The sequence below is a fragment of the Salmo salar genome, chromosome ssa26, assembly GCF_905237065.1.
Source record: "Salmo salar chromosome ssa26, Ssal_v3.1, whole genome shotgun sequence".
NCBI lineage: Eukaryota > Metazoa > Chordata > Actinopteri > Salmoniformes > Salmonidae > Salmo > Salmo salar.
In genome coordinates, this window is record NC_059467.1 from 8342082 (window position 1) to 8365100 (window position 23019).

General features: G+C 43.6%; 2 protein-coding genes across 11 annotated transcripts in view; one reads left to right on the plus strand and one right to left on the minus strand.

Moving 5' to 3' along the window:
• The first annotated feature begins 1489 nt into the window (after nt 1-1489).
• LOC106587078 (homeobox protein DBX1-B) lies at nt 1490-5899 on the plus strand. Its single transcript, XM_014175014.2, has 4 exons — nt 1490-2022; nt 2181-2288; nt 3927-4129; nt 4287-5899. The coding sequence occupies exons 1-4, from the start codon at nt 1653-1655 to the stop codon at nt 4614-4616; spliced, it is 1011 nt and encodes a 336-aa protein (XP_014030489.1). The 5' UTR covers nt 1490-1652; the 3' UTR covers nt 4617-5899.
• Nucleotides 5900-5993: 94 nt separating this feature from the next.
• Nucleotides 5994-23019, minus strand: part of LOC106587075 (neuron navigator 2) — a 332866-nt gene continuing 315840 nt past the window's right edge. For 8 of the 10 annotated variants that reach the window (XM_014175004.2, XM_014174998.2, XM_014174997.2 and 5 more), the window contains 16 exons: nt 21017-21100; nt 20730-20853; nt 18548-18738; nt 16790-16798; nt 15853-16025; nt 15523-15676; nt 15249-15426; nt 14869-15059; nt 12319-12496; nt 11960-12195; nt 11297-11451; nt 11132-11203; nt 10703-10899; nt 8787-8905; nt 8427-8630; nt 5994-8258 (listed from right to left, as the gene is read on the minus strand). In XM_014175004.2, coding sequence (XP_014030479.2) covers nt 8133-8258; nt 8427-8630; nt 8787-8905; nt 10703-10899; nt 11132-11203; nt 11297-11451; nt 11960-12195; nt 12319-12496; nt 14869-15059; nt 15249-15426; nt 15523-15676; nt 15853-16025; nt 16790-16798; nt 18548-18738; nt 20730-20853; nt 21017-21100 — 2391 coding nt within the window. In that variant the 3' untranslated portion in view covers nt 5994-8132. The remainder of the gene's footprint in view (nt 8259-8426; nt 8631-8786; nt 8906-10702; nt 10900-11131; nt 11204-11296; nt 11452-11959; nt 12196-12318; nt 12497-14868; nt 15060-15248; nt 15427-15522; nt 15677-15852; nt 16026-16789; nt 16799-18547; nt 18739-20729; nt 20854-21016; nt 21101-23019) is intronic. The other 2 variants (XM_045708752.1, XM_014174999.2) reach the window with 1 other exon arrangement.

Consider the following 23019-nt stretch of genomic DNA (forward strand, 5'->3'; position numbering starts at 1 on the left):
GCTAACCTTGTTTGTCCTGAAAGCAAATTATAGCCTAACTTGATGATAATGTATTTAGGCTAATATGAATTAAACATTTCTGGTAGGTTGAATACATTCAGTTGTGCAACTGACTAGGTATCCCATTTTCCTTCCCTAATATGTTATTTTATTTCGTTAGCCTATATTTTTGTTTTGCTTTTAATAAACAAATATGTCAATTGGCTATGTTTTCTTTTTTTTTTACTAAACTATTCGTTTGACATTGTTTAAATATGCTTACTATTTTAGTCTATACACTATTTCGTCCAACAACAAAAAATTGTAGCATGAATGAATTTCTGTTTGGAAATTGATTTATTTTAACGCTAATGCCTGGTTAAAGACAGAGCAGACTAAACGCGACGGTAACAGGCTCAAATCCCGCTTTAATGTGAGTTTTATACCAGCTTTCAATGTCCGCTCATATGAATGCGTTTTAAATCAAATCATAGATGCGCTTTTATTCAGCTGGTTAAAACAGCAGAACAAACCCCGTCTATAGAAATAAAGCTTTTATTCCAGTAGGGCTTTATGAAAGCGAGAGAGGGGCGCCATGGCAGCTGATGGTGACAGTTAGTTCATGGTTAACAGGATCAGCAGTACGCGGTTAGGGCCGCACGCTTCTCTCCGCTCAAATGTGCAGTGGGTCTACGTCTGGCGCACTGAATGAAGATTTTGCAAAGCCCGTGATATTTAACACATCTGTTAAAGCGTTCCGAGAGCAGAAATCCGTTTAAGACATTATTCCATGACGAGGTCCAGATTGAGTGTTGAGAATCCGATGAAACACGAAGCCAATGGATATTTTACGCAATCCACATATTCCCATATAAATTCACATTTTAAAGTAGGGTAGTTATAAAGGTTGCTAAATGAAACCATGGCGATTAGACTTAGCCTATCGTTGTTATCATGATTGTGAAAATGATTGTCAATATTCATAGCCTATATTATTTATGCATTCATGCAATATTTATTCATTATATTTTGTTGTTGTAATACGAATTAATTGTTGTTGTCGTTATGATCGCGTTATTATAGCCTAAGCAATGTGGTATAAACTCAACTGCATTCAATTGTAATTTTTAGTGGGCTATAGCTTTCATTAGGACTTTTGATCCATTAAAACACAGCAGGGGAGCCGAATAAATATAGCTGCTTCTTCCGGTTAAGCCCTCATTCAGAAGCTCCAAATTATGTTTGAATCTTTTAGGATAGCTTTTTAATTAGCCTGTGCGCGTCTCCACCAAACAAAACCCAATCGCAGGGCCTCAATGGAACGTGGTCAATATGCAAAATTGATGACTATGGCTCTTTTGTGGAAGGGACATTGTGTGTTCCTTGCTTATGAAGTCTAATCCAATCATAAATTGCACTCTCTAGCCAATCAGCGATCCCGGGACGGCGCTTGAAAGCGACTCATGTAGAGAACTTTGTTGAACCTCATTGTTGAGGCTGACAGTTCTGAAAGGAGCTTTGGGGCAGCCTGCTATAAAAACGCCTCTCCCCAGAGTAGATGGGCCAGAGGAGTAAAGCTAGTCATTCAGATTGGAACCTATCAGATCCTCACTTGTTCTTGACGGAGTATTTCAACAGATCGTTTCGTGTTGCGTTATAATACAGACGGGACCATGATGATCCCAAGCGTCCTTGCGCCTAATGCGATGTACCCAGGCCTTTACCGCCCCTCCGCCTCCTTGCCGCTCCAACGGTCTCTGCAGAACGCGTTTCCAACCCACTCCAGCTTTCTTGTGGAGGACCTGCTGCGGATAAGCAGGCCGGCGGAGTACCACTTCAGCCGGACGCTCCCTTCAGCAAGCGTCTCCCCGGCGACAACCACCACGACCATGTCCTTCAGTGCCATGCCACAGGAGCGCATCGTCTCTCCAACTGCCTCGACGCGTGAATCACGCTCTCCGAAAACGTCACAACCGAGTAGTAAAGACCCAACTTATCTTAAATTTGGAGTCAGCGCAATCCTTGCACCATCACCAAAGACCGGTAAGTGTGATGTTAGGAATGTTGTACCTTCTTTCTAATTGGTAATTTTAGCAGTTTCATACACTTAGCATATTGTAAAACAGATAAAAACATGTTTGTCTTTTCATGAGTGTTGCCTTGATTGTTGGCGTTCCTTGACACGTTATTTTCCTCTACAGCATCGTTGCCCCCCGCCATCCACCACAGTATGCACCCCAAGGCCTTCTCTCTCCCCTACTTCGACGGATCCTTTCACCCCGCCTTCTTCAGGTCTACATATTTCCCAGGTAAAGAACTCATCATGCACTTTCAGACGCCGTTGAATTGCACTTTGCGCACAGTTGACACTCACCCCTCGCCTGGGACAACGTTCAGAACTTTTCATATCAAAATGTTTTGTAGAACGACTTTCCAAATGGACTCGAAATAATGCTTTGAACGCTTTCTGCAAAGCTCTGAAATGTGCACCTTTTTGCACATGCCCTATATAGGCACTTAGCTTGTGAACTTTTCAGCGCTTTCAGAGTGGGTGTGGTGGGGTGGGTGGAATTGATTCCATTTGCACTGACTTCCTTGCTGCTGAGATCACTGGTCGCGAATACAGCCCTCTGTTCCCCAAATGCTAATTATCAATTATCCGGAATCATTAAGGTTTCATTTCGAGGCGGGCTGCGGGTCGGGCTCGTTCCCCCACGGTCTTATGCTTTAAGGTCATTTTGGAGTCTCCTCCGCACAGTCCCGCGTTTTCCCACAGGGCAGGGGCACTGGGCCACTGGCTGCCAACAATGCTTTCAGCATCATGACCAATTTGGTCAGCTCCCCCCGGCGCAAGCCACCAACGCACCCCAGAGTGACTTCTACCAGGCGGGCAAGAGGCGTGGACCAGTCATACACTAATTTCCCTATTAGGCGCCATTCACTGCTCTCAATATTCTCACAAGACCACATAGCTTGTTGATGTGCCTGATTATGGGAAGTGCAACCATGAGTTGTGGATATGGAGGTAGTCTTAGCCCAAGTTATTTGGCAATAAATGGTAGGCTTTACAGATAGGCATACATTTGCATGTGTGCTATAATTAAGTGGCTTGGTAATAAGTATTCTTTGCACGAACAATAATCAAATCAGTGCACATTAAAACATTTCAGTGTTTTACTATATCCCTAACCTGAAAAACACACCATGCCTTACACGTCCCCCTTCGTCTCTCAGTTTTTAAACTCTAGGGCCAATCAACAGGGCGAGATAAAGAATAATCTCTTAGAAAAGTCTATAAAGTCGCTAGTCCGTGCTTTCATTCAGACAAACCATAATGGAGTTGGGGTCCTTTCATGGGCTGCGCTGAATACCTTCACAAAACAGCTCGAGCGGCCTGAATAGCTTTTCGTGTTCATTTAATGAAAATGATTTGAGGGCAGACAAAAATGCACCCTGGGCCCCTCGGCATCAGTATTCAGGTATGCAGTGGTGTTTAGTTTGAAAGTGTAAATCTCCTTTTGTTGCGATAATATATGGCCTTCGCAGCCTGTCCAGAGTCTTTTCTGCGTTAGTTCATTACTACACAATTACCGTTCACGGTTTATTAACTCCTCTATCCGCCCTCGCGGGGTTCCTAAAAGGATACGCTGCCTCTTTACCATACCAATGCGCCTGGGGACCGACCAATGTGCTAATTAGTCACCTCGTGCCATTTCACTCAAAAAGGAGATGTATTCCGCGGCCAAAGGAGAGAAGCATATTCAATCATAACAGCAAAGTTTGTACACAAGTGTAAAAAAAAAAGTAGGCTAGTTGGCTAAAGAAATAGCCTTCCAGGGGACCGAGGTTAACGTTTATTTTAAGCCTATTGCTACGTTTTGGCATGGTTTTATGAATGAACAGTGTTTATTTGTTGAATTAACGTTTCCCCTTCTCCTCTTCTATAGCGTCTTCATCGGTCGTGCCCATCCCCGGGACCTTCTCTTGGCCACTGGCCAACAGAGGAAAGCCGAGGAGAGGGATGCTCAGACGGGCAGTGTTCTCTGACGTGCAGCGCAAAGCTCTGGAGAAGATGTTCCAGAAACAGAAATACATCAGCAAACCAGACAGAAAGAAGCTGGCCTCAAAGCTCGGTCTCAAAGACTCACAGGTAAACCATTGACTTTTATTTGCACGGGGCTAATTACTCTAACGCATATGCATGCTAAAGTTGATACTGTTTGTATTATTGAAACTCTGTAAGAAAGTCAACCTCTACAAACTTAAACCCGAACTAACTGGTTATACTATTCCTTCTCCTTCGCCAGGTTAAAATCTGGTTCCAGAACCGCAGAATGAAGTGGAGGAACTCTAAAGAGAGGGAGCTCCTGTCTTCAGGAGGTTGTCGCGAGCAGACCCTGCCCACCAAAACGAACCCACACCCAGACCTCAGCGACGTGGGCAAGAAGTCCTCCGCGGAGGAGGACGAGATGGAAGAGGACCCATTCGGCGTTAGAGGCGTGCCTGGCCTTTGCCATTCCCCCGCAGCGGGGCACGAGCTGTCCAACAGCGGCGGATCGAACCTCTCGTCGCCATCTCTCTGCAGCAAACACTCGGAATTCTCAGAATCGGATGAAGAAGAGATCACAGTTTCTTAATTGATTTATAAAAACTCAAAGATATGTTTATAAAATGGTTATCCACAGGTTAACTGTACCTATGTGACCATGTTTGCAAGAGGCTGTATCCCTTAATTTAGACTCAACTACTAAAAAGAAATGTATTTATTTCATATTCCACAATATTTTCAAACAATGAACTTCTGTCAAATCAATTTAGGCTACATCTGTGATTATTTATTTTAAAAATAACTGCAGGGTTTATTTTATAGAAAGGGCCGGCTCTAGCCTTTTGGGGGGCCAAAGGGAGATTTTGTTGAGGGACCCCCACCAAGAGGGATTTTTTTTTTTGTGGCCCCCCCTCTTGACAGCAGCGTTTTAAAGTACATTTCCTTCAATTCTACACATTTTGACATGTGGCGAATGGGAAATGTTGCAGTTATAAAGAAAGTTTTCAGCAGGTCTACACACTTTGCCATGGGGTGGACAGAAAATGTGGCAATTTTATAACACGTTTCATGCAATTCTACTCATTTTGCGATGGAGTTGTAAGACATTTTTGCAGTTTTAAAGCAATTTTTCTGCAGTTCTACCAATTTTGCCATGGTGTGGAGAGAAAATGTTGACATTTTATAATAATGTCATTAAATTCTACTCATTTTGCCATGACTTGTCATGTTAATGATAGCTGAGTGAGAGTGATTAATGGGGCCCTGGCCCCGGTCGGAATTCGGCCATGATTTTCTACAAGTTTAGATGACTGGCTAGACTAACTTACCAACCTAAAAATTGTTTGCAGGAATGGCTAATTGAGTGACTGTCAGTGACTGACAAAACAAGAGAAAAGCTGCTGATGCACAACCAAATTTCAAACTTGCACCTTGTGTATTCTACTATTCTAACTCTCAACAGTAAGTTGAGAACCTGACTGAGTTCAAAAAATATATATATAGTGGGTCCTAAGCGACCGCTTATATCGCTTATGCCTGGAGCCGTCCCTGTTTATAGATTATACTTAGAAATGATTTGCTGTTTTGCACAGCTCTTTCAATTGTACAGTATTTTGTACAACTATTTGTAAGGATATTTTATGCCAAGAAAATGGAGTTACCTGGACTACTTACAGTTTTTATTGAAAAGTGTAGACATTTCGTGCATAATTTATACGGATTTGTTAATTAAATGTATTGTGTGTGTGTGTGTGTGTGTGTATATATGTGTTAATATTTCACTACGTTTGTTATTTCAATGTATTGTGTGTATATGTGTTAATATTTCAATATGTTTTGTACAAATACCAAATAAAATGTAACAGTTACATGGTATAATGTCTGTTACAAAATGGAAGAAAAAAATGAAATAGATCGATAGGTTTATGTTAGTAGAGAGCCATAATTGATAGTCACATTGCATTAATTAATAAATAACCATGATTTTTATTGAATCACAAATGACGTAAGACTAGTACAGTGATCTTCAGAATCAGTTCTCCAAGCTCTGGAGAGAACGTTGATGATAAACTCCACACACACCTGCTCTGATGCAAAAGACTGTACACAAAATACTCATTTTCAAGTAGTTACAAATTGGCTAGAAAAGTCATCAAAATGTTGCAAGGTAATCAAGTATTTACACTGTTATGTTACATATGTTTGTTGTTGTTGTTGTTTTACATAGCAAAGAAGGCTACACATTCATTAAGTTTTAAGAACATGTGAATTCAACAGCAACTCCATTCATTTCACCATCCAAACTTCTCAAAGCGAGCAGGTTATTTCACCGGTGGACATACAGACCGACAAACACACACACATATCCGTTTTTTTTGTTGTGCTTGCATTTACCATGACAAGAGACCCTCTCCAAATGTACAGACACATTTGATTTGATTTGTAAATGAACAAAGACTGTACCAGCCCCCCAAAAAGTATTCACAAAATCTGTTCACTTGCTGTACATCTCTTGGCAGTGCTGAAAAACCTTAAAGAACTGACATAAGGCTTGGCTTCAATTTTGAGTTCGAAATGAATGTTGCATAGGTTTGATGACTAAGAACACTGAAAGATAATGGGTGCGATGCTGGAAACAAATAACCTATCGGACCCCCCAAAAAACACACTTCTCCTCCTAGGATGAAGGTGTGGAGGAAAGGGGCCAAAATACAAATTTCTGAAGCCAAGAAAAAAAAAATCTGTTTTGACCTGAAGCCATAACCATTCTAAATCTTTAACTTCTCCCATTTTGTACTCTCTCATTTGTACCTTTTAAACATGACCTCAAGTACAATGACTTTAAACAAAGCAGCATATACACATTGTTACATTATTCACTCAACATGTTGTCATGACAATAATAATCAGTACACATCACATAATCAAAACAGACAACAAGCATGGCAAAGGCGTAAAGGGGTGTATAGAAGGTAGATGAGGTATAGAGATTAAAACAATTCCTTAATAAACGTTCCCTCATATTCATTACATACCCATTACAAAAATGACGTGTACTTTGAGCACCAACCAAATGTACTTTTCCATCTCACAAGTTGTCCTTAGTAAGTTATATCCAAACTTTTCCAAACTTCTCAGCATTGGGAGTAATACAATTCATTACATGTTATTAAAGCCCAAGTCCCTTTCCCAGCCCTAATAACCTCTTAATAACATGGCATTAGTGTTCGATATGACGATAGTCGACGCTGCTCTTCAAGCCCACCTGCCTAGGCACAACGCAAAGAGAGTGTCGACTTAAAGCCCTGTAAGTTTACAGCCAAAAAGACCAAATAAAAAAAGTAGCTAATGCACCAAGTCTGTTACAAAAAAAGTAAGGCATCCTTATTTAAGTTCAGTCCAGCACCAAAGTAGAGACTTTGGTCTGGAGAAGAAACTTATGCTACGGCGACCCGTTTGGGACTAAAGGAGTCACATGTAGGGGCAGGTGAATGGTGATGGGTGTGTGTGTGTCATTGGGGGCATAAGGAGGCATTGGGAACCAGTGAATTTGGTCTCTGTGGAGATGATGAAGATGAGACCTCCAGCACCATGCTCCAAAGGAAAGGGCCTGTAGCTCAATCTGTAGCCCAGTTTGGAGCACTGCAGCTGGGGAAGAGTCGTGAGGAGCCTGGCTTGCTGATGTGGTGGGTTTGGCTCAAAGATGCAGTCTCTATGTTTTCTTAAATAAGGAGACCATGGTACTGATGCTGATAAGGAAAACGGCGAAGATGATGAAGATGATGATGCACAGTGTAAAATTCTGGTTTATGTCAGTCGTTTGTCTAAATGGTACATGAGGATTGGAAGTAGGAGAGCGGTTGGCTATGACGGTGCAAAAATAGAACAGTGCAGCAGCTTTCTGTTTCACTCCTTTTTTCGTCTTCAGTTCTTCTCTCATTTTGGGTTACCTGCACCCATAGTGTTCTTGATATGACAATTAAAGTGGCTTGATTTTTGTGGACGTGAGCTTGAAAAACACACTCGAAAGAAATGTTGTATTGACCGAACATAAAAACGTTAACTGAATGTATTTTTGTCTTCTTGGGAAGGGGGAGGAGTCGGATCACAATGTTGACTCCAGTGTTGAGTCCAGGATGTCGTGTTGGTGACTGTTGCTATTAGAGTCGCTGTCGTATCTCTGAGGGCTGGAGGAAGTGGCTGCTTCCTTCAGCCTCATTAGCATATTCATCTGAGGACGGAGACGCAGGGGTCAAAGGTTAGCGTGAGTGGGACTGTGTGTGAGTGTCTGTGTTGTCTTCTGGATCTGCAGTGCCTGCTTGTGTGTGTGTGTGTGTGTGTGTACACTTTACCTGTTTTGAGCATTTGCGTGTGTGTGCGCGCGCGCATGTTGTCTCACCAGTGGGTCTGCGTCACAGTCGCTCTGTGGCGGCTCCTTCCTGATGCCCTCCCTGGGGGCGGAGTAACCGTCGAAGCCCACATCTTCTGGGCGGAGCTGCAGCAACGGGGGCCAATCAGCAGGTGCGGTGGGCGTGGCTGACCAGGGGTAGCTGTCAATCACCCAGCATGCAGGGTCCTCCCACGCTGACCTACGGCCGTACAGCTACAGAGAGGGAGGCGGACGGAGGGGAGAGAGCATTATAAGTCTCAATGTAGAGGAATGACAATAATATGATAACACAGTGAGTGTCATACATAATGCAAGTGCGTGTTGTACTTGGAGCCGGTGAAGGCATGCCTTTGTGTGTTTATAGCCTACCTGCAGTCCCTCTCTGATTGCCTCCAGCATGTAGGGGATGATGGAGTAGTTCCAGAGGTCAGTGAACCACACCCTGGAGCCAGCCACATCCATGGGACATGACAGGAAGAGGCGTGGCCCTGGGGAGGCAAAGGTCAAAGGTCAGATGGATGTGAAATAGTGCCACTGTGCCTTTCCTTCCAATCCTCATTTGGAAAATGAGTTTATGGCCAGATGAGGTTATGAATATTGAGAATATTGTGACCAAAGCACAATGACATGCATAAAACACATTATATTCCAAAATATACATTTGCCTAATGTCAAGATTAGTCCACATCCCACCCCATCGGTTTTGTAGATCAAGCTATATGCCCTTAACCTGTTAGGGCTAGGGGGCAGCATTTGCACGTCTGGATAAAAAAAATGTACCCGATTTAATCTGGTTACTAATCCTACCCAGTAACTAGAATATGCATATACTTATTATATATGGATAGAAAACACTCTAAAGTTTCTAAAACTGTTTGAATGGTGTCTGTGAGTATAACAGAACTCATTTGGCAGGCAAAACCCTGAGACATTTTCTGACAGGAAGTGGATACCTGATGTGTTGTATTGACTTTAAACCTATCCCATTGAAAAACACAGGGGTTTAGGAATATTTTGGCACTTCCTATTGCTTCCACTAGATGTCACCAGCCTTTACAAAGTGTTTTGAGTCTTCTGGAGGGAGATCTGACCGAACAAGAGCCATGGAACGATGATGTCCCATTAGACACCTGGCGCGCGAGTTCATGTTGGGTACCCTCGTTCCAATACGTTATAAAAGAGTATGCATTCGTCCACCTTGAATATTATTCATGTTCTGGTTAAAAAGGCCCTAATGATTTATGCTATACAACGTTTGACATGTTTGAACGAACGGAAATATATTTTTTCCCCTCGTTCATGACGAGAAGTCCGGCTGGCTTAGATCATGTGCGAACAAGACGGAGATTTTTGGACATAAATGATGAGCTTTTTTGAACAAAACTACATTCGTTATGGACCTGTGATACCTGGAAGTGACATCTGATGAAGAGAATCAAAGGTAATGGATTATTTACATAGTATTTTCGATTTTAGATCTCCCCAACATGACGTCTAGTCTGTATCGCAACGCGTATTTTTCTGGGCGCAGTGCTCAGATTATTGCAAAGTGTGATTTCCCAGTAAGGTTATTTTTAAATCTGGCAAGTTGATTGCGTTCAAGAGATGTAAATCTATAATTCTTTAAATGACAATATAATATTTTACCAATGTTTTCTAATTTTAATTATTTAATTTGTGACGCTGACTTGACTGCCGGTTATTGGAGGGAAACGATTTCCTCAACATCAATGCCATAGTAAAACGCTGTTTTTGGATATAAATATGAACTTGATAGAACTAAAAATGCATGCATTGTCTAACATAATGTCCTAGGAGTGTCATCTGATGGAGATTGTAAAAGGTTAGTGCATCATTTTAGCTGGTTTTATGGTTTTGGTGACCCTGTCTTTGACTTGACAAAACATTACACACAACTCTTGTAAATGTAGTGTCCTAACATACTCTAAATTTATGCTTTCCCGTAAAACCGTTTTGAAATCGTAAAACGTGGTTAGATTAAGGAGATGTTTATCTTTCAAATGGTGTAAAATAGTTGTATTTTTGAAAAATTTGAATTTTGACATTTATTTGGATTCAAATTTGCCGCTCTTGAAATGCACCTGCTGTTGATGGAGTGCACCACGGGTGGCACGCTAGCGTCCCACCTAGCCCATAGAGGTTAAACCTCAAATGAATGGAAAAGATAAGAACCAGAAATCTCAAAATTACTGTGCTTATCTTTTCCATTCATTTTGGATTGGGGCATATAGCTGGTTTATGACGTCCTTGTGTTTTCTACCTACCGATGGTAACGTCAGAGGAGCTGTGTGCCTCTAGGAAGCGGTTGAGGTGGTGCCAGACGCGAGGGATCCAGTCGATGATCTTTACCAGCTCCAGGGTACGCTTGCGGCTGCCGATCTCCGTCTCGATCAGCTTCCTCCTCAGATAGCGACCAAGGAAGCCCTTCACAGGCTCCAAGTGATTGGCACACAGCACCCACCTGGTCACATATGCAAACAAGAGAGAGGAGGAGTTAATAGGTTAAGTTACTCATTCATGAATACAGCCAATGAAGACACTCCATCTTTCCATTCTGAAGGAATGGAGAGAGGGCAATGGATCGCCGCCCAGTCTGTTGCTGCCACCTAATGAAGAATCATGCAAAGTGCATTTCAAATTCAAACATTTTACTGTTTCATTTCAGTTACTATTGAACTGTTGAGTTAGCCTACCTGAAGTTATGGTGGAGTTGTAGGTTGGGGGCAGAGGATGTGGCCTGGCTCATTGTACCGATGATGTAGGGGCTGGGAACAGAGAGAACACACACATACAGAAAATCAACACATTTACAATAAACACAATTGTGTGTGTGTGTGTGCGCGTGTGCATGTACTCACCAACATTGGTATTTGCAGTTGAACACTCCGTTGAAGATCTCTCCCAGAGAGGAGACATGGTGCAGGTTATCCAGTATGACCACTAGAGGGCTCTCTGCCTCTGGTCTGTCACTGCTGCACTGCTCAGCTAGGCCTGACAGGTACTGACGCAATTCCTAGAGAGAGAGCGAAAGAGAGAGCGAAAGAGAGAGCGAAAGAGAGAGCGAAAGAGAGAGCGAAAGAGAGAGAGAAAGAAAGAGAGAAAGAGAGAGCGAAAGAGAGAGAGAAAGAAAGAGAGAAAGAGAGAGAGAAAGAGAGAGAGAAAGAGAGAGAGAAAGACAGACAGACAGACAGACAGACAGACAGACAGACAGACAGACAGACAGACAGACAGACAGACAGACAGACAGACAGACAGACAGACAGACAGACAGACAGACAGACAGACAGACAGACAGACAGACAGACAGACAGACGAGGTTTACACATCAAGTATTTTTTCAACGCACAAAAACCCTATTGAGTTGCTTTAACATGGACACACTTTTTCGAGTTCTGCCACCAAGATACATGTCTAACATAACAGAAAAAAAAGGGCAAATGAATCGTCACATCACACAAAGTATCGTCTCGCCAGTCGGTACCCCATGCTTCGTGAGGTGCTTCAGGGGCATAGCTACGTACCTTGCTAGACTTGTGGTCCACGTTAAAGGTGACAACGGAATGAGGGGTCAGGGGTTGGCCCTCCTGCAGGAGCAGGTGTCTTGCCAGACGATTAGCCAGGTGTGTTTTACCGGTGCCGCTGGGGCCAGAGAGAATGACACGGCGGTGCTCCCTCAGCAGAGACACGTAGCGCTGCAGCATGGGCTTAGGGATCAAAGTGTCAAACACCAGGCAGTCCACACTCTCACTGCTCACACCTAGAGAGGGAGAGAGAGGGAGGGAGAGAGAGGGAAATGCTTACACAGAGAACCCATGTACACAATACACACCGGATTGTAGGGAGAGATACACACATTTAGAGAAACACACGCACACCTTACCTTTGAGCCTGATGTTGATGGTGTCGCTGTCTCCAACCAGGTAGCCGCAGGGCAGCAGCTCGGGGGTGTGAGCGGCACTGCTGTTGCTATGACGATGCACATCCCCGATGTTGTATCCCTCCACACTGTCACAGGTCAGCCCCAGCTGGCTCACTGGGTCCACATGGGTGATGTACTCCTACAGAAGCATGAGGGCAAAAGGTCAAGGGTTAGGTGATATGCAACCCTACTATGAATGCCAAGGCAGTAGCTACTCATCCTGGGGTCTAGTAAAATTTAGGCAGTTTATACAATTCTAGAAAACATTACAATACATTCACAGATTTCATAACACACTGTGTGCCCTCAGGCCTCTACTCCACCATTACCATATATCTACAGTACTAAATCCATGTGTAAATGTGTGTATAGTGCGTATGTTATTGTGTGTGTATGCATGTGTCTGTGCCTATGTTTGTGTTGCTTCACAGTCCCCGCTGTTTTTTAAAATAGTTTTTGTAAAATCTAATTTTACTGCTTACATCAGTTACTTGATGTGGAATAAAGTTCCATGTAGTCATGGCTCTATGTAGTACTGTGTGCCTCCCACAGTCTGTTCTGGACTTGGGGACTGTGAAGAGACCTCTTGTGGGATATGCATGGGTGTCCGAGTTGTGTCCCAGTATTTCAAACAGACAACTCGGTGCATTCAACATGTCAATACCTCTCACAAATACAAGTAGCGATGAAGTCAATCTTTCCTCAACTTTGAGCCAGGAGAGATTGACATGCATATTATTAATATTAGCTCTCTGTGTACATCCAAGGGCCAGCCGTGCTTCCCTGTTCTGAGCCAATTGCAATTTTCCTTTTTTGTGGCACCTGACCACACAACTGAACAGTAGTCCAGGTGCGACCAAACTAGGGCCTGTAGGACCTGCCTTGTTGATAGTGTTGTTAAGAAGGTAGAGCAGTGCTTTATTATGGACCGACTTCTCGCCATCTTAGTTACTGTTGTATCAATATGTTTTGACCATGACCGTTTACAATCCAGGGTTACTCCAAGCAGTTTAGTCACCTCAACTTGCTCAATTTCCACATTATTTATTACAAGATTTAGCTGAGGTTTAGGGTTTAGTGAATGATTTGTCCCAAATACAATGCTTTTAGAAATATTTAGGACTAAGTTATTCCTTGCCAGCCACTCTGAAACTAACTGCAGTCATTTCAGACACTGTAGTAGCTGACGTGTATAGTGTTGAGTCATCCGCATACATAGACACTCTGGCTTTACTCAAAGCCAGTGGCATGTCATTAGTAAAGATTGAAAAAACGAATGGGCCTAGACAGCTGCCCTGGGACATTTCCTGATTCTGCATGGATTATGTTGGAGAGGCTTCCATTAAAGAACACCCTCTGTGTTCTGTTAGACAGGTAACTCTTTATCCACAATATAGCAGGGGGTGTAAAGCCATAACACATACGTTTTTCCAGCAGCAGACTATGATCAATAATGTCAAAAGCCGTACTGACGTCTAACAAAATAGCCCCCACCAATCTTTTTATCAACAATTTCTCTCAGCCAATCATTTGTCTAAGTGCTGTGCTTGTTGAATGTCCTTCCCTATAAGCGTGCTGAAAGTTTGTTGTCAATTTGTGTACTGTAAAATAGCATTTTATCTGGTCAAACACCATTTTTTCCAATGGTTTACTAAGGGTTGGTAACAGGCTGATTGGTCGGCTAGTTGAGACAGTATTTATTTTTAAAAATGTAACCTTTATTTAACTAGGCAAGTCAGTTAAGAACAAATTCTTATTTACAATGACGGCCTACACCGGACAAACCCTAACCCGGACAACGCTGGGCCAATTGTGCGCCGCCCTATGTGACAGAAGGGGGCTTTACTATTCTTAGCTAGCGGAATAACTTTTGCTTCCCTCCAAGCCTGGGGGCAAAAACATTCTAGTAGGCTTAAATTGAAAATATGGCAGATAGGAGTGGCAATATCGTCCGCTATCATCCTCAGTAATTTTCCATCCAAGTTGTCAGACCCTGGTGGCTTGTCATTGTTGATAGACAACTAATTTTTTTAACTCTTCCACACACACTTTACGGAATACAAAATTACAATGCTTGTCTTTCAAAATTTGGTCAGATATACTTTGATGTGTAGTGTCAGCGTTTGTTGCTGGCATGTCATGCTTAAGTTTCAAAAAATCATTAAAGTAGTTGGCAATATCAGTTGGTTTTGTGATGAATGAGCCATCTGATTCAATGAATGATGGAAGGTGCTCCAAAGCTTTTTACTATCATTCTTTATTTCATTTATCTTTGTTTCATATTGTAGTTTCTTCTTCTTTTTATTCAGTTTAGTCACATGATTTTTCAATTTGCAGTACGTTTGCCAATCGGTTGTGCGGCCAGACTTATTTGCCATTCCTTTTGCCTCATCCCTCTCAACCATACCATTTTTCAATTCCTCATCAATCCACAGAGATTTAACAGTTTTTACAGTCCTTTTCTTAATGAAGCCTTTATTCACGAATTAAGTAATTCATTCACGTGTTTACCTTGAAGAGGCGGCGGACCACCCCATCCAAGATGTCCCACTTGGTTTTACCACTCACACCGATACAGCCAATCAGGAAGTGGCGAGCCCTGGCCTCCTGGGAGAGGTCCTCATCCAGGCTGACCACTATCTTCACATGTCGTCCCTCTTTCCTCATCACTCCATCCCCCACTGTATCATCCAACAACATGTCTGAGAGGACAGAGGGAGAGAAGAGTCAGACTCATACATACACCCATTCAAAAAAAATACACAATCAGACTAACACACTCTCAAAGGCAATCCTACCCAAACACAAATACAGACGTACACGCACTTAAAACACATGCTCACACATTTAGTCAACTGTACAGATACCACATCAAAACATGTCGTTCTCACCCAGGCTGGTGGACTCGGTGAGGTTGATGCTGTGCTGGCACAGGCCAGGCCCTGGTGTAGGGGTGTGTGTATGGTGAGGGGGCGAGGAGGAAACGGAGGCCTGGGAGGGGGCTCTGTCGCTCCCCGTACTCTCCAGCTTCAGACGGTCATTCTCTGCCTTCAGTTTCTCTATCTCCCCCTGAGAGAAAACACCCGAAGACATAGCAACAGTCGGTCCACAAAACAGTGTGTGCGTGCGTGTGCGCGTACGTTTCACCGTGTGTGGGTGTGTTACCTGCATGTGGTTCATGGCCTCTCTGAGCTGGTCCAGCTGATGGGCCGAGCTGAGAGCCTCAAGGCGTATGTCCGTCAGCTTCATCTCCTTCTCCCTGAGCTCGCTGCGGAGCTGCATCACCGTCTCCGCCTCACCGTCCAGACAGTCCGACAGCCTACACACAGATGCTCATTGATATAACTTTTTTTTTTCTCTCTCTCTCTCTCTCTCTCTCTTTCTTGTTTCTCTCTCTCTCTCTCTTTCTTGTTTCTCTCTCTCTTGTTTCTCTCTCTCTCGTCTCTCTCTCTCTCTCTCTCTCTCTCTCTCTCTCTCAGCACACCGTATACGTACAGCGAGTTGGATTGCGAGTTCCTGAGCATGTGGCTGGACGTTGTGGATCCGTTGTGGGGGTGTTTGGGGGAGGAGGGGAGGGAGGAGTCTGTCATCTCCTCTATGTCAGAGTGGGACGAGGCGGACTTGGGAGACTTCTTCTTGCTGAACGCCTGCTTGAAGGAGCTCCGCAACTGCAGGCGGGAGAGAGACAGAGAGGAGGGGAGGGTGAGTGTATGCGTGCGTGTGGGTGTGTGAGAGAGAGAGGAGTGTGAGGATACACTCCCAAAACAGACGGGGAGCAAGGGAAAGCTGGAGGAAAGCGGAGGAAGGCAGCTGTGAGGGGAGTGCCTGAGTAAGTGAGAGATAGATCAAGAAAAGAGAGAAGGGAAGGAGAGGCAAAGGGAAAGGACTAGTGCTATAGGGAGGCCGTGACTTGAGCTTATGCTCTAAACACAAATGAATGATTGTCAGGTGGTTATTGTTTGTGTGTGTGTGTGTGTGTGTGTGTGTGTGTTTACAGACTTCCAGTCCACTAACCTCACCTACTGTGTGTGTATATAACTGTATAATGCACTGTAGACTGTAGAGAGAAATATCTACGCTGCAGTGAATAGGACTAGAAAAGAGCACCTAAGGCTGTTGTGGAGACTACCAGTTTCATGTAACTTTAATGTACAGCTAAAATGGTATAGTATGTTTGCTACACGGTTACCGTGAAATGGTTGCATTAGAATTGAGCCTTATATTACGTTTTTGTTTCAGAGCAGACTCAAAGTCACATCAGGAAAGGAATCAGGATGAAGAACACAACTGGAGAGGAAAGCAGAGGGATGATTGAGGACAGGAGAGGAAGAAGAGGGATTGTGTTAGTAACCTACAGAGTGCAGGGGGTTAGGTTAAGGTTAGCTTGAGGTTAAGCTGCCTTTCGTTTTTTCATATTTTTGTCCACTCTTACCTCATAGACCTGCCATATGAAGCGATAGCACAGAGGAAGACAGAGAGAGAGAGAGAGACACAAAACAGCAGAGGTTCAGTGGGGAGCGTGTGAGCGTGTTAGTGGTAGGGACATAGCCAGCGTTCAGTGGAGGCTACAGAAAGTGTACAGTGGTAAATGCTCTAAGGCATCCCAAAAGTAAAACCTTAGGAATCGGGAGCGCAATCTACACATCTAGAACTTGTATCATGAGAATCTCTGAACAGGGTACAGAATGGAAGGCGATTAAAATAGAATGTACGCACTCGAATAGGAATACAACTGTCCTGCACCAGAAGATACTGAATCCATTTGCTTCAACCCACACTGGTGCAGACTGATGTCCTTCTAGTAGGTGGCTCATTTACGGTCCACTACCCTTCTTACCATGATTCCTCACAGACAGCCCACATACACCCTACATACTACACCCTGCCACATATGGCTTTTCCAATCCGCAAATGATCAACGGACCACCTATGGCCTGTGCAAAAAAACACGTGAGAACCATGGGCTCTCTGAGAAGAGCTTATTATCTCTAGATCTTAAACGTGTCACGTGACTTTCGCTTGTTGAAACTGCCTATAGAGAGTATACCCGTCTACACAAAGTGGATTGGGATTGGGACAGGAGCATTCTATGATAAATCTATAGAGCTATACATAGAGAAAATTCAAAGCTAAAGCCAGCTTTAGACAGGGTCACTTCAATGATATTGCATCTATGGCAAAAGAGGATAGGAACACAAATGACTAGGGTCTAGACAGGTTCAATAGCAGCCAATACAATGAAGCAATTAGAGTGGGGCTCAATTCCATTTCAAATCCTGTTGGAAACCAAATTCCTCTATTGGAATGTAATACAATTTCTGAAATGTTATTGGAATTGAGCCCAAGTCAGGAGGATCGACTAGGAGATAGATTTGCTACAGACACTACAGCAGTGACACACTGGGTATGAAAGCAGCTCTTAGAGCAACAATCAGCTTATCAAGATACTGTAGATGTAGGCAACAAAACAGAGTCTAGTAGTATCTTTAGAGTCTCAAGCGTGGCTGTTTCCATCTAGCATCTTTGAAGCGGTACACATACAATTACTTGGCACGAAAGCTTTCAGGTTGATCACGATTTTGTTGCCTACAGATATCAACATAAAGGCACACAGCCTAAAAGCGTCTATAGTAACCTAAACACAAATAGGATGCATACATCATCATCTTCAAACTGTCCTCCTGTGCAAGACACGATCTGTCAGCAACAAGGAGCAAGAGGGAACACAACAAGAAATGGAACAACGTTAACTTCCTGTATCAACAGGAAATGGAAAATATTCGAATATGTTCTGCGTTTCTCTATTTCACAAAACCTCTACAATTGTAGATCTAGGTAACATACCATATTACACACTATTCCCTATACAGTACACTATTTCTTTTAACAGTAACTGAGTCTACAAGGGTAGCTAATTGCATTGCATTCCCCTTGGCCCCTGTGCAAGATGCCTGAGAAAGAGACCCCAGAGTGTGAGTTACAAACACATGAATACATATATAGAGAGACGAAACAAGTGAGACAGAGACAAACCTAAATACAAGCTGTTAGATTTCATTTGGAGTAAGATATGTTTGTGTGTGTTGTTTGTTGTGTGTTTGTGAGTGATCATACTCAGTTCCAGTGTGCGTGTCTGTGTGCGTGCGAGCGTGTGTAACGTGCGCGTGTGCGTGTCTGCGAAAGTACATACCCAGTTCTTCTTGCTCTTCTTCTTGTTCTTAGCGTCGGCGTCCATGTTGGATCCCACACTGGAGTGGCTGGTTGCACTGGCAACGCTGCTGACGCTGTCTGACGAGTGCTGTCTCCTCATCCGTAGGTCTGGCTGCTGCTGCTGCAGCTGCAGGGGGCTGCCATTACTGCCACCACCACCTGAGAAAGAACCTGAGAAAGAGGGGAGGAGAGGAGGGAGGTTGACAGACAGAGACTTGTTTTAAATACTCAGAAATAATACAGTGTCACAGCATTGGGGGAAGTCTGTAAGTTCACCTTTTTCTCTTGCCAGGTGTAAGCTTCAAGGTAGAGTCAGTGATATGACGTAGATGTATAAAATAAAGAGCATAGTGCAGGGTTCCCTAACTGGTGGGACGCGGGTCATTTTATTTGGCCCCCCCAAGTTTTCTGAGCAAGTTTGGGACATAAAAGACTGTATAAATACAGTAGCAGAAAATCATCTCCAAGTGATTTTCATTTTGGAAATCTGTTTTAAAGTATTCCCACGTATAATAGAGAGATACAGAGGATCCGGAAAGTATTCAGACCCCTTTACTTTTCCCACATTTTATTACGTTACAGCCTTATTCTAAAATGGATGAAATAAATATTTTTCCTCCTCAATCTACACACAATACCCCATAATGACAAAGCGAAACAGGTTTTTAGATTTTTTTTTGCAAATGTATTAAAAAATAAAAAAAACGGATACTTTATTTACATTAGTATTCAGACCCTTTGCTTTGAGACTCGAAGTTGAGCTCAGGTGCATCCTGTTTCCATTGATCATCCTTGAGATGCTTCCACAACTTGATTGGAGTCCACCTGTTGTCAATTCAATTGATTGGACATGATTTGGAAAGGCTGGCCACCCGGCCAAACATAGCAATCGGGGGAGAAGGGCCTTGATCAGGGAGTTTACCAAGAACCCGATGGTCACTCTGAAGGAGCTCCAGAGTTCCTCTGTGGAGATGGGAGAACCTTCCAGAAGGACAATCATCTCTGGAGCACTCCACCAATCTGGCCTTTATGGTAGAGTGGCCAGACGGAAGCCACTCCTCAGCACATTTGGAGTTTGCCAAAAGGCACCTAAAGCACTCTCAGACCATGAGAAACAAGATTCTCTGATCTGATGAAACCAAGATTAAACTCTTTGGCCTGAATGCCAAGCGTCACATCTGGAGGAAACCTGGTACCATCCCTACAGTGAAGCATGGTGGTTGCAGCATCAAGCTGTGGGGATGATTTTCAGCAGCAGGGACTGGGAGACTAGTCAGGATCAAGGGAAAGATGAATAAAGCATAATACACAGAGATCCTTGATGAAAACCTGCTCCAGAGCGCTCAGGACCTCAGACTGGGGCGACGGTTCACCTTGCAACAGGACAACGACCATAAGCACACAGCCAAGACAACGTAGGAGTGGCTTTGGGACAAGTGTCTGAATGTCCTTGAGTGGCCCAGCCAGACCCTGGTCTTGAACCCGATCGAACATCTCTGGAGAGACCTGAAAATAGCTGTGCAGCGACACTCCCCATCCAACCTGACAGAGCTTGACAGAATCTGCAGAGAAGAATGGGAGAAACTCCCCAAATACAGGTGTGCCAAGCTTGTAGTGTCATACCCAAGAAGACTCGAGGCTGTAATCGCTGCCAAAGGTGCTTCAACAAAGTACTGAGTAAAGGGTCTGAATACTATTTAAATGTGATATTTCAGCTTTTTATTTGTAATAACTTTGCAAAAATTTCTAAAAACCAGTTTTTGCATTGTCATTATGGGGTATTGTGTGTAGATTGATGAGGAAAAAGTCAAGGGGTCTGAATACTTTCCGAATGCACTGTATCTGTGATCGTATACAAATGTAAGCTCGGTTTGAAAATATTATGTTGTAGTCAAATATTATATGTTTGGGCTTCTTCTACTGACAATGTTTGTCTATGGAGATTGCATGGTTGTGTGCTCAATTTTATACAACTGTCAGAAACGGGAGTGACTGAATTAGCCGAATCCACTAATTTGAAGAGGTGTCCACATACTTTTGTATATATAGTGGAACTGTGGTGCTGCTCGTGGAAACATCATTTATCTGAGTCTACTGTACCTTTAAGGTACTCTAAGAGGTTGTTGGTGTTATTGCTATGGTTGTGGTTCGGTTCTCCTTACCCGTCCTGTTCTGTTTGCAGGTGAATTCAGGTGTGTTGATGACTCCGTTGATGGCTGCCTGGGCCACGTTGTTCTGTTTCTTCAGCAGCTCAATGTTCTTCCTCAGCTCGTTCAGCTCACAGTCCTGCAGGGAAAACACATTTAGAACATTACAACAACATGCAACTAACAGTCACGCATCTAAAATTCATATACGTGATCACATTTTTATATTTTGGTTTTCCTAGGCCAGAGATGAACATTATTCAATTCTGCCTTAAATGATGTTATGTTATGACATGCCTCACCTTGTGCTCAGCGGTCATAGTGAGACTCTTCAGTCTGATGGTCATGTTACCCAGGCTCTGTTCAAACGCTGCCACCAGGTGAGCCTGCACAGGGAAATAACACAGGTTAGAATATGTCAAACTATACTTAAGCAATAAGGCCAGAGGAGTGTTATATGGCCAATATACCACAGCTAAGGGCTGTTCTGAACACAGCCCTTAGCCGTGGTATATAGGCCATATATCACAAACCCCCGAGGTGTCTTATTGCTATTATAAACTGGCTGCCAACGTAATTAGAGCAGTAAAAATAAATGTTTTGTCATACCCGTGGTATACGGTCTGATATATCACGGCTGTCAGCCAATCAGCATGCAGGGTTCGACCCACCCAGTTTATAATTCTACTTATAGGTTCAAAAGAGGTTATGTTATAGTTCAACTTAGATTGGATGGCCAAAGATCCTTCAGAAGCGGTTACTGTCAAAGCATGAGAGTGATGAGCGCAACAGTAGCTGCACTCCCAGATGACCTGCTTCAAGGACAGAACGAGCAGCAGATAAGACAAAAGCAACTGCCAGGAATCCAAGCCAAGTTACCCGAATAACAACAGTTACAACATCTCAAAACCAACAGCTTATTCGGTGCGTTGATTAGCCTGCATTCCAGTTAAAAACTAGAAGTCAAAGCAAAAACAAAACGAAAAACAGCAAATGCTACATATCATAATAACCAACTCTGTCGGTCGCACAACTTCAAAATGTCTCAAAAGGCGGCACCAGAAATCCTCTAAATCCGACTTAAATCCTCTCACACCTCTCTAATAGACGTGTCCACACTAGAGCTTTGGTCGACAGGGTCTCCCAGGTCCCCTCTGAGTGGCGGTGCCGGATGGATTCTCCTCCTGGAAGGGTAGTGGTTCAGGGGGAGCCAGATGCCCTCTGTGCCCGCTCTGGGGTATGGTCTGCTGGACGCCATGGCTAGGGAGGCAGGATGCTAACAATGCTAAAGCTACAGCATTGACTCCGTGGCTCTTGAGTACCACTTTTCCCCGACACATGAACCGTGTCTATTCTCTCCAGCGTCTAAGAACTAAGACAGAGTGTCTGGGTGGGTGGGTGGAGAGAGAGTGCGTGGAGGGTTGAAGGGGAATGCGTGGGACGGAGAGACAGTGGGGAGACAGAGAGAAGTGGTATCTGGGTGACGATAGACTCCTCTCCCAATTGTGATAAAAAAGAGAGAAGGTAGAGCCGGAGACCTTGAACAACCATGAGTTGAGATACTGCAGCTAAACATAGACTACAAGACTGGCTTTGAGCAGTGTGAGAAAAGCTCTCATTGAACGTGTACTGACGGTTAACACAGCCACAATGGCCTCGCCTGAAACCAAAACATGACATCACTCTTTTTACCCCCCCCCCCCGAAATAAAAATAATTGTAGACAACTGTGTGAAGACCTTCATCACCTAAGAACGTTTAATCTCCTCTGTCTAGGATGCTCTGTGTAGTTAACCCCTGCACTACACGCTGGTCAATAAAAACGTATGTACACCTCTGAACATGCAGGGAGGTGGTTGGTGTACTAGCGTGTAGCAGATGTGCCGACTGACACACGACTCAAGTATCGGAGCTGCCCTCGTCACGTGAGGGGCTTTGCAGCTAGATATGCGTCTTCAAATCAAACTGTATGTCACATGCGCCGAATACAACAGGTGTACCTTACCGTGAAATGCTTACTTACAAGTCCTTAATCAACAATGCAGTCCAAGAAATAGAGTTAAGAAAAATATTTACTAAATAAAATAACAAAATAACAATAACGAGGCTATATACAGGGGGTTCCGGTAGGTAGAGGTAAATTTACTATACATAGATAATAAACAGCGAGTAGCAGCAGTGTAAAAACAAAGCGTGAGTCAATGTAAATAGTCCGGGTGGCCATTTGATTAATTGTTCAGCAATCTTGGGGGTAGAAGCTGTTGAGGAGCCTTTAGACCAAGACTTGGTGCTCTGGTACCGCTTGC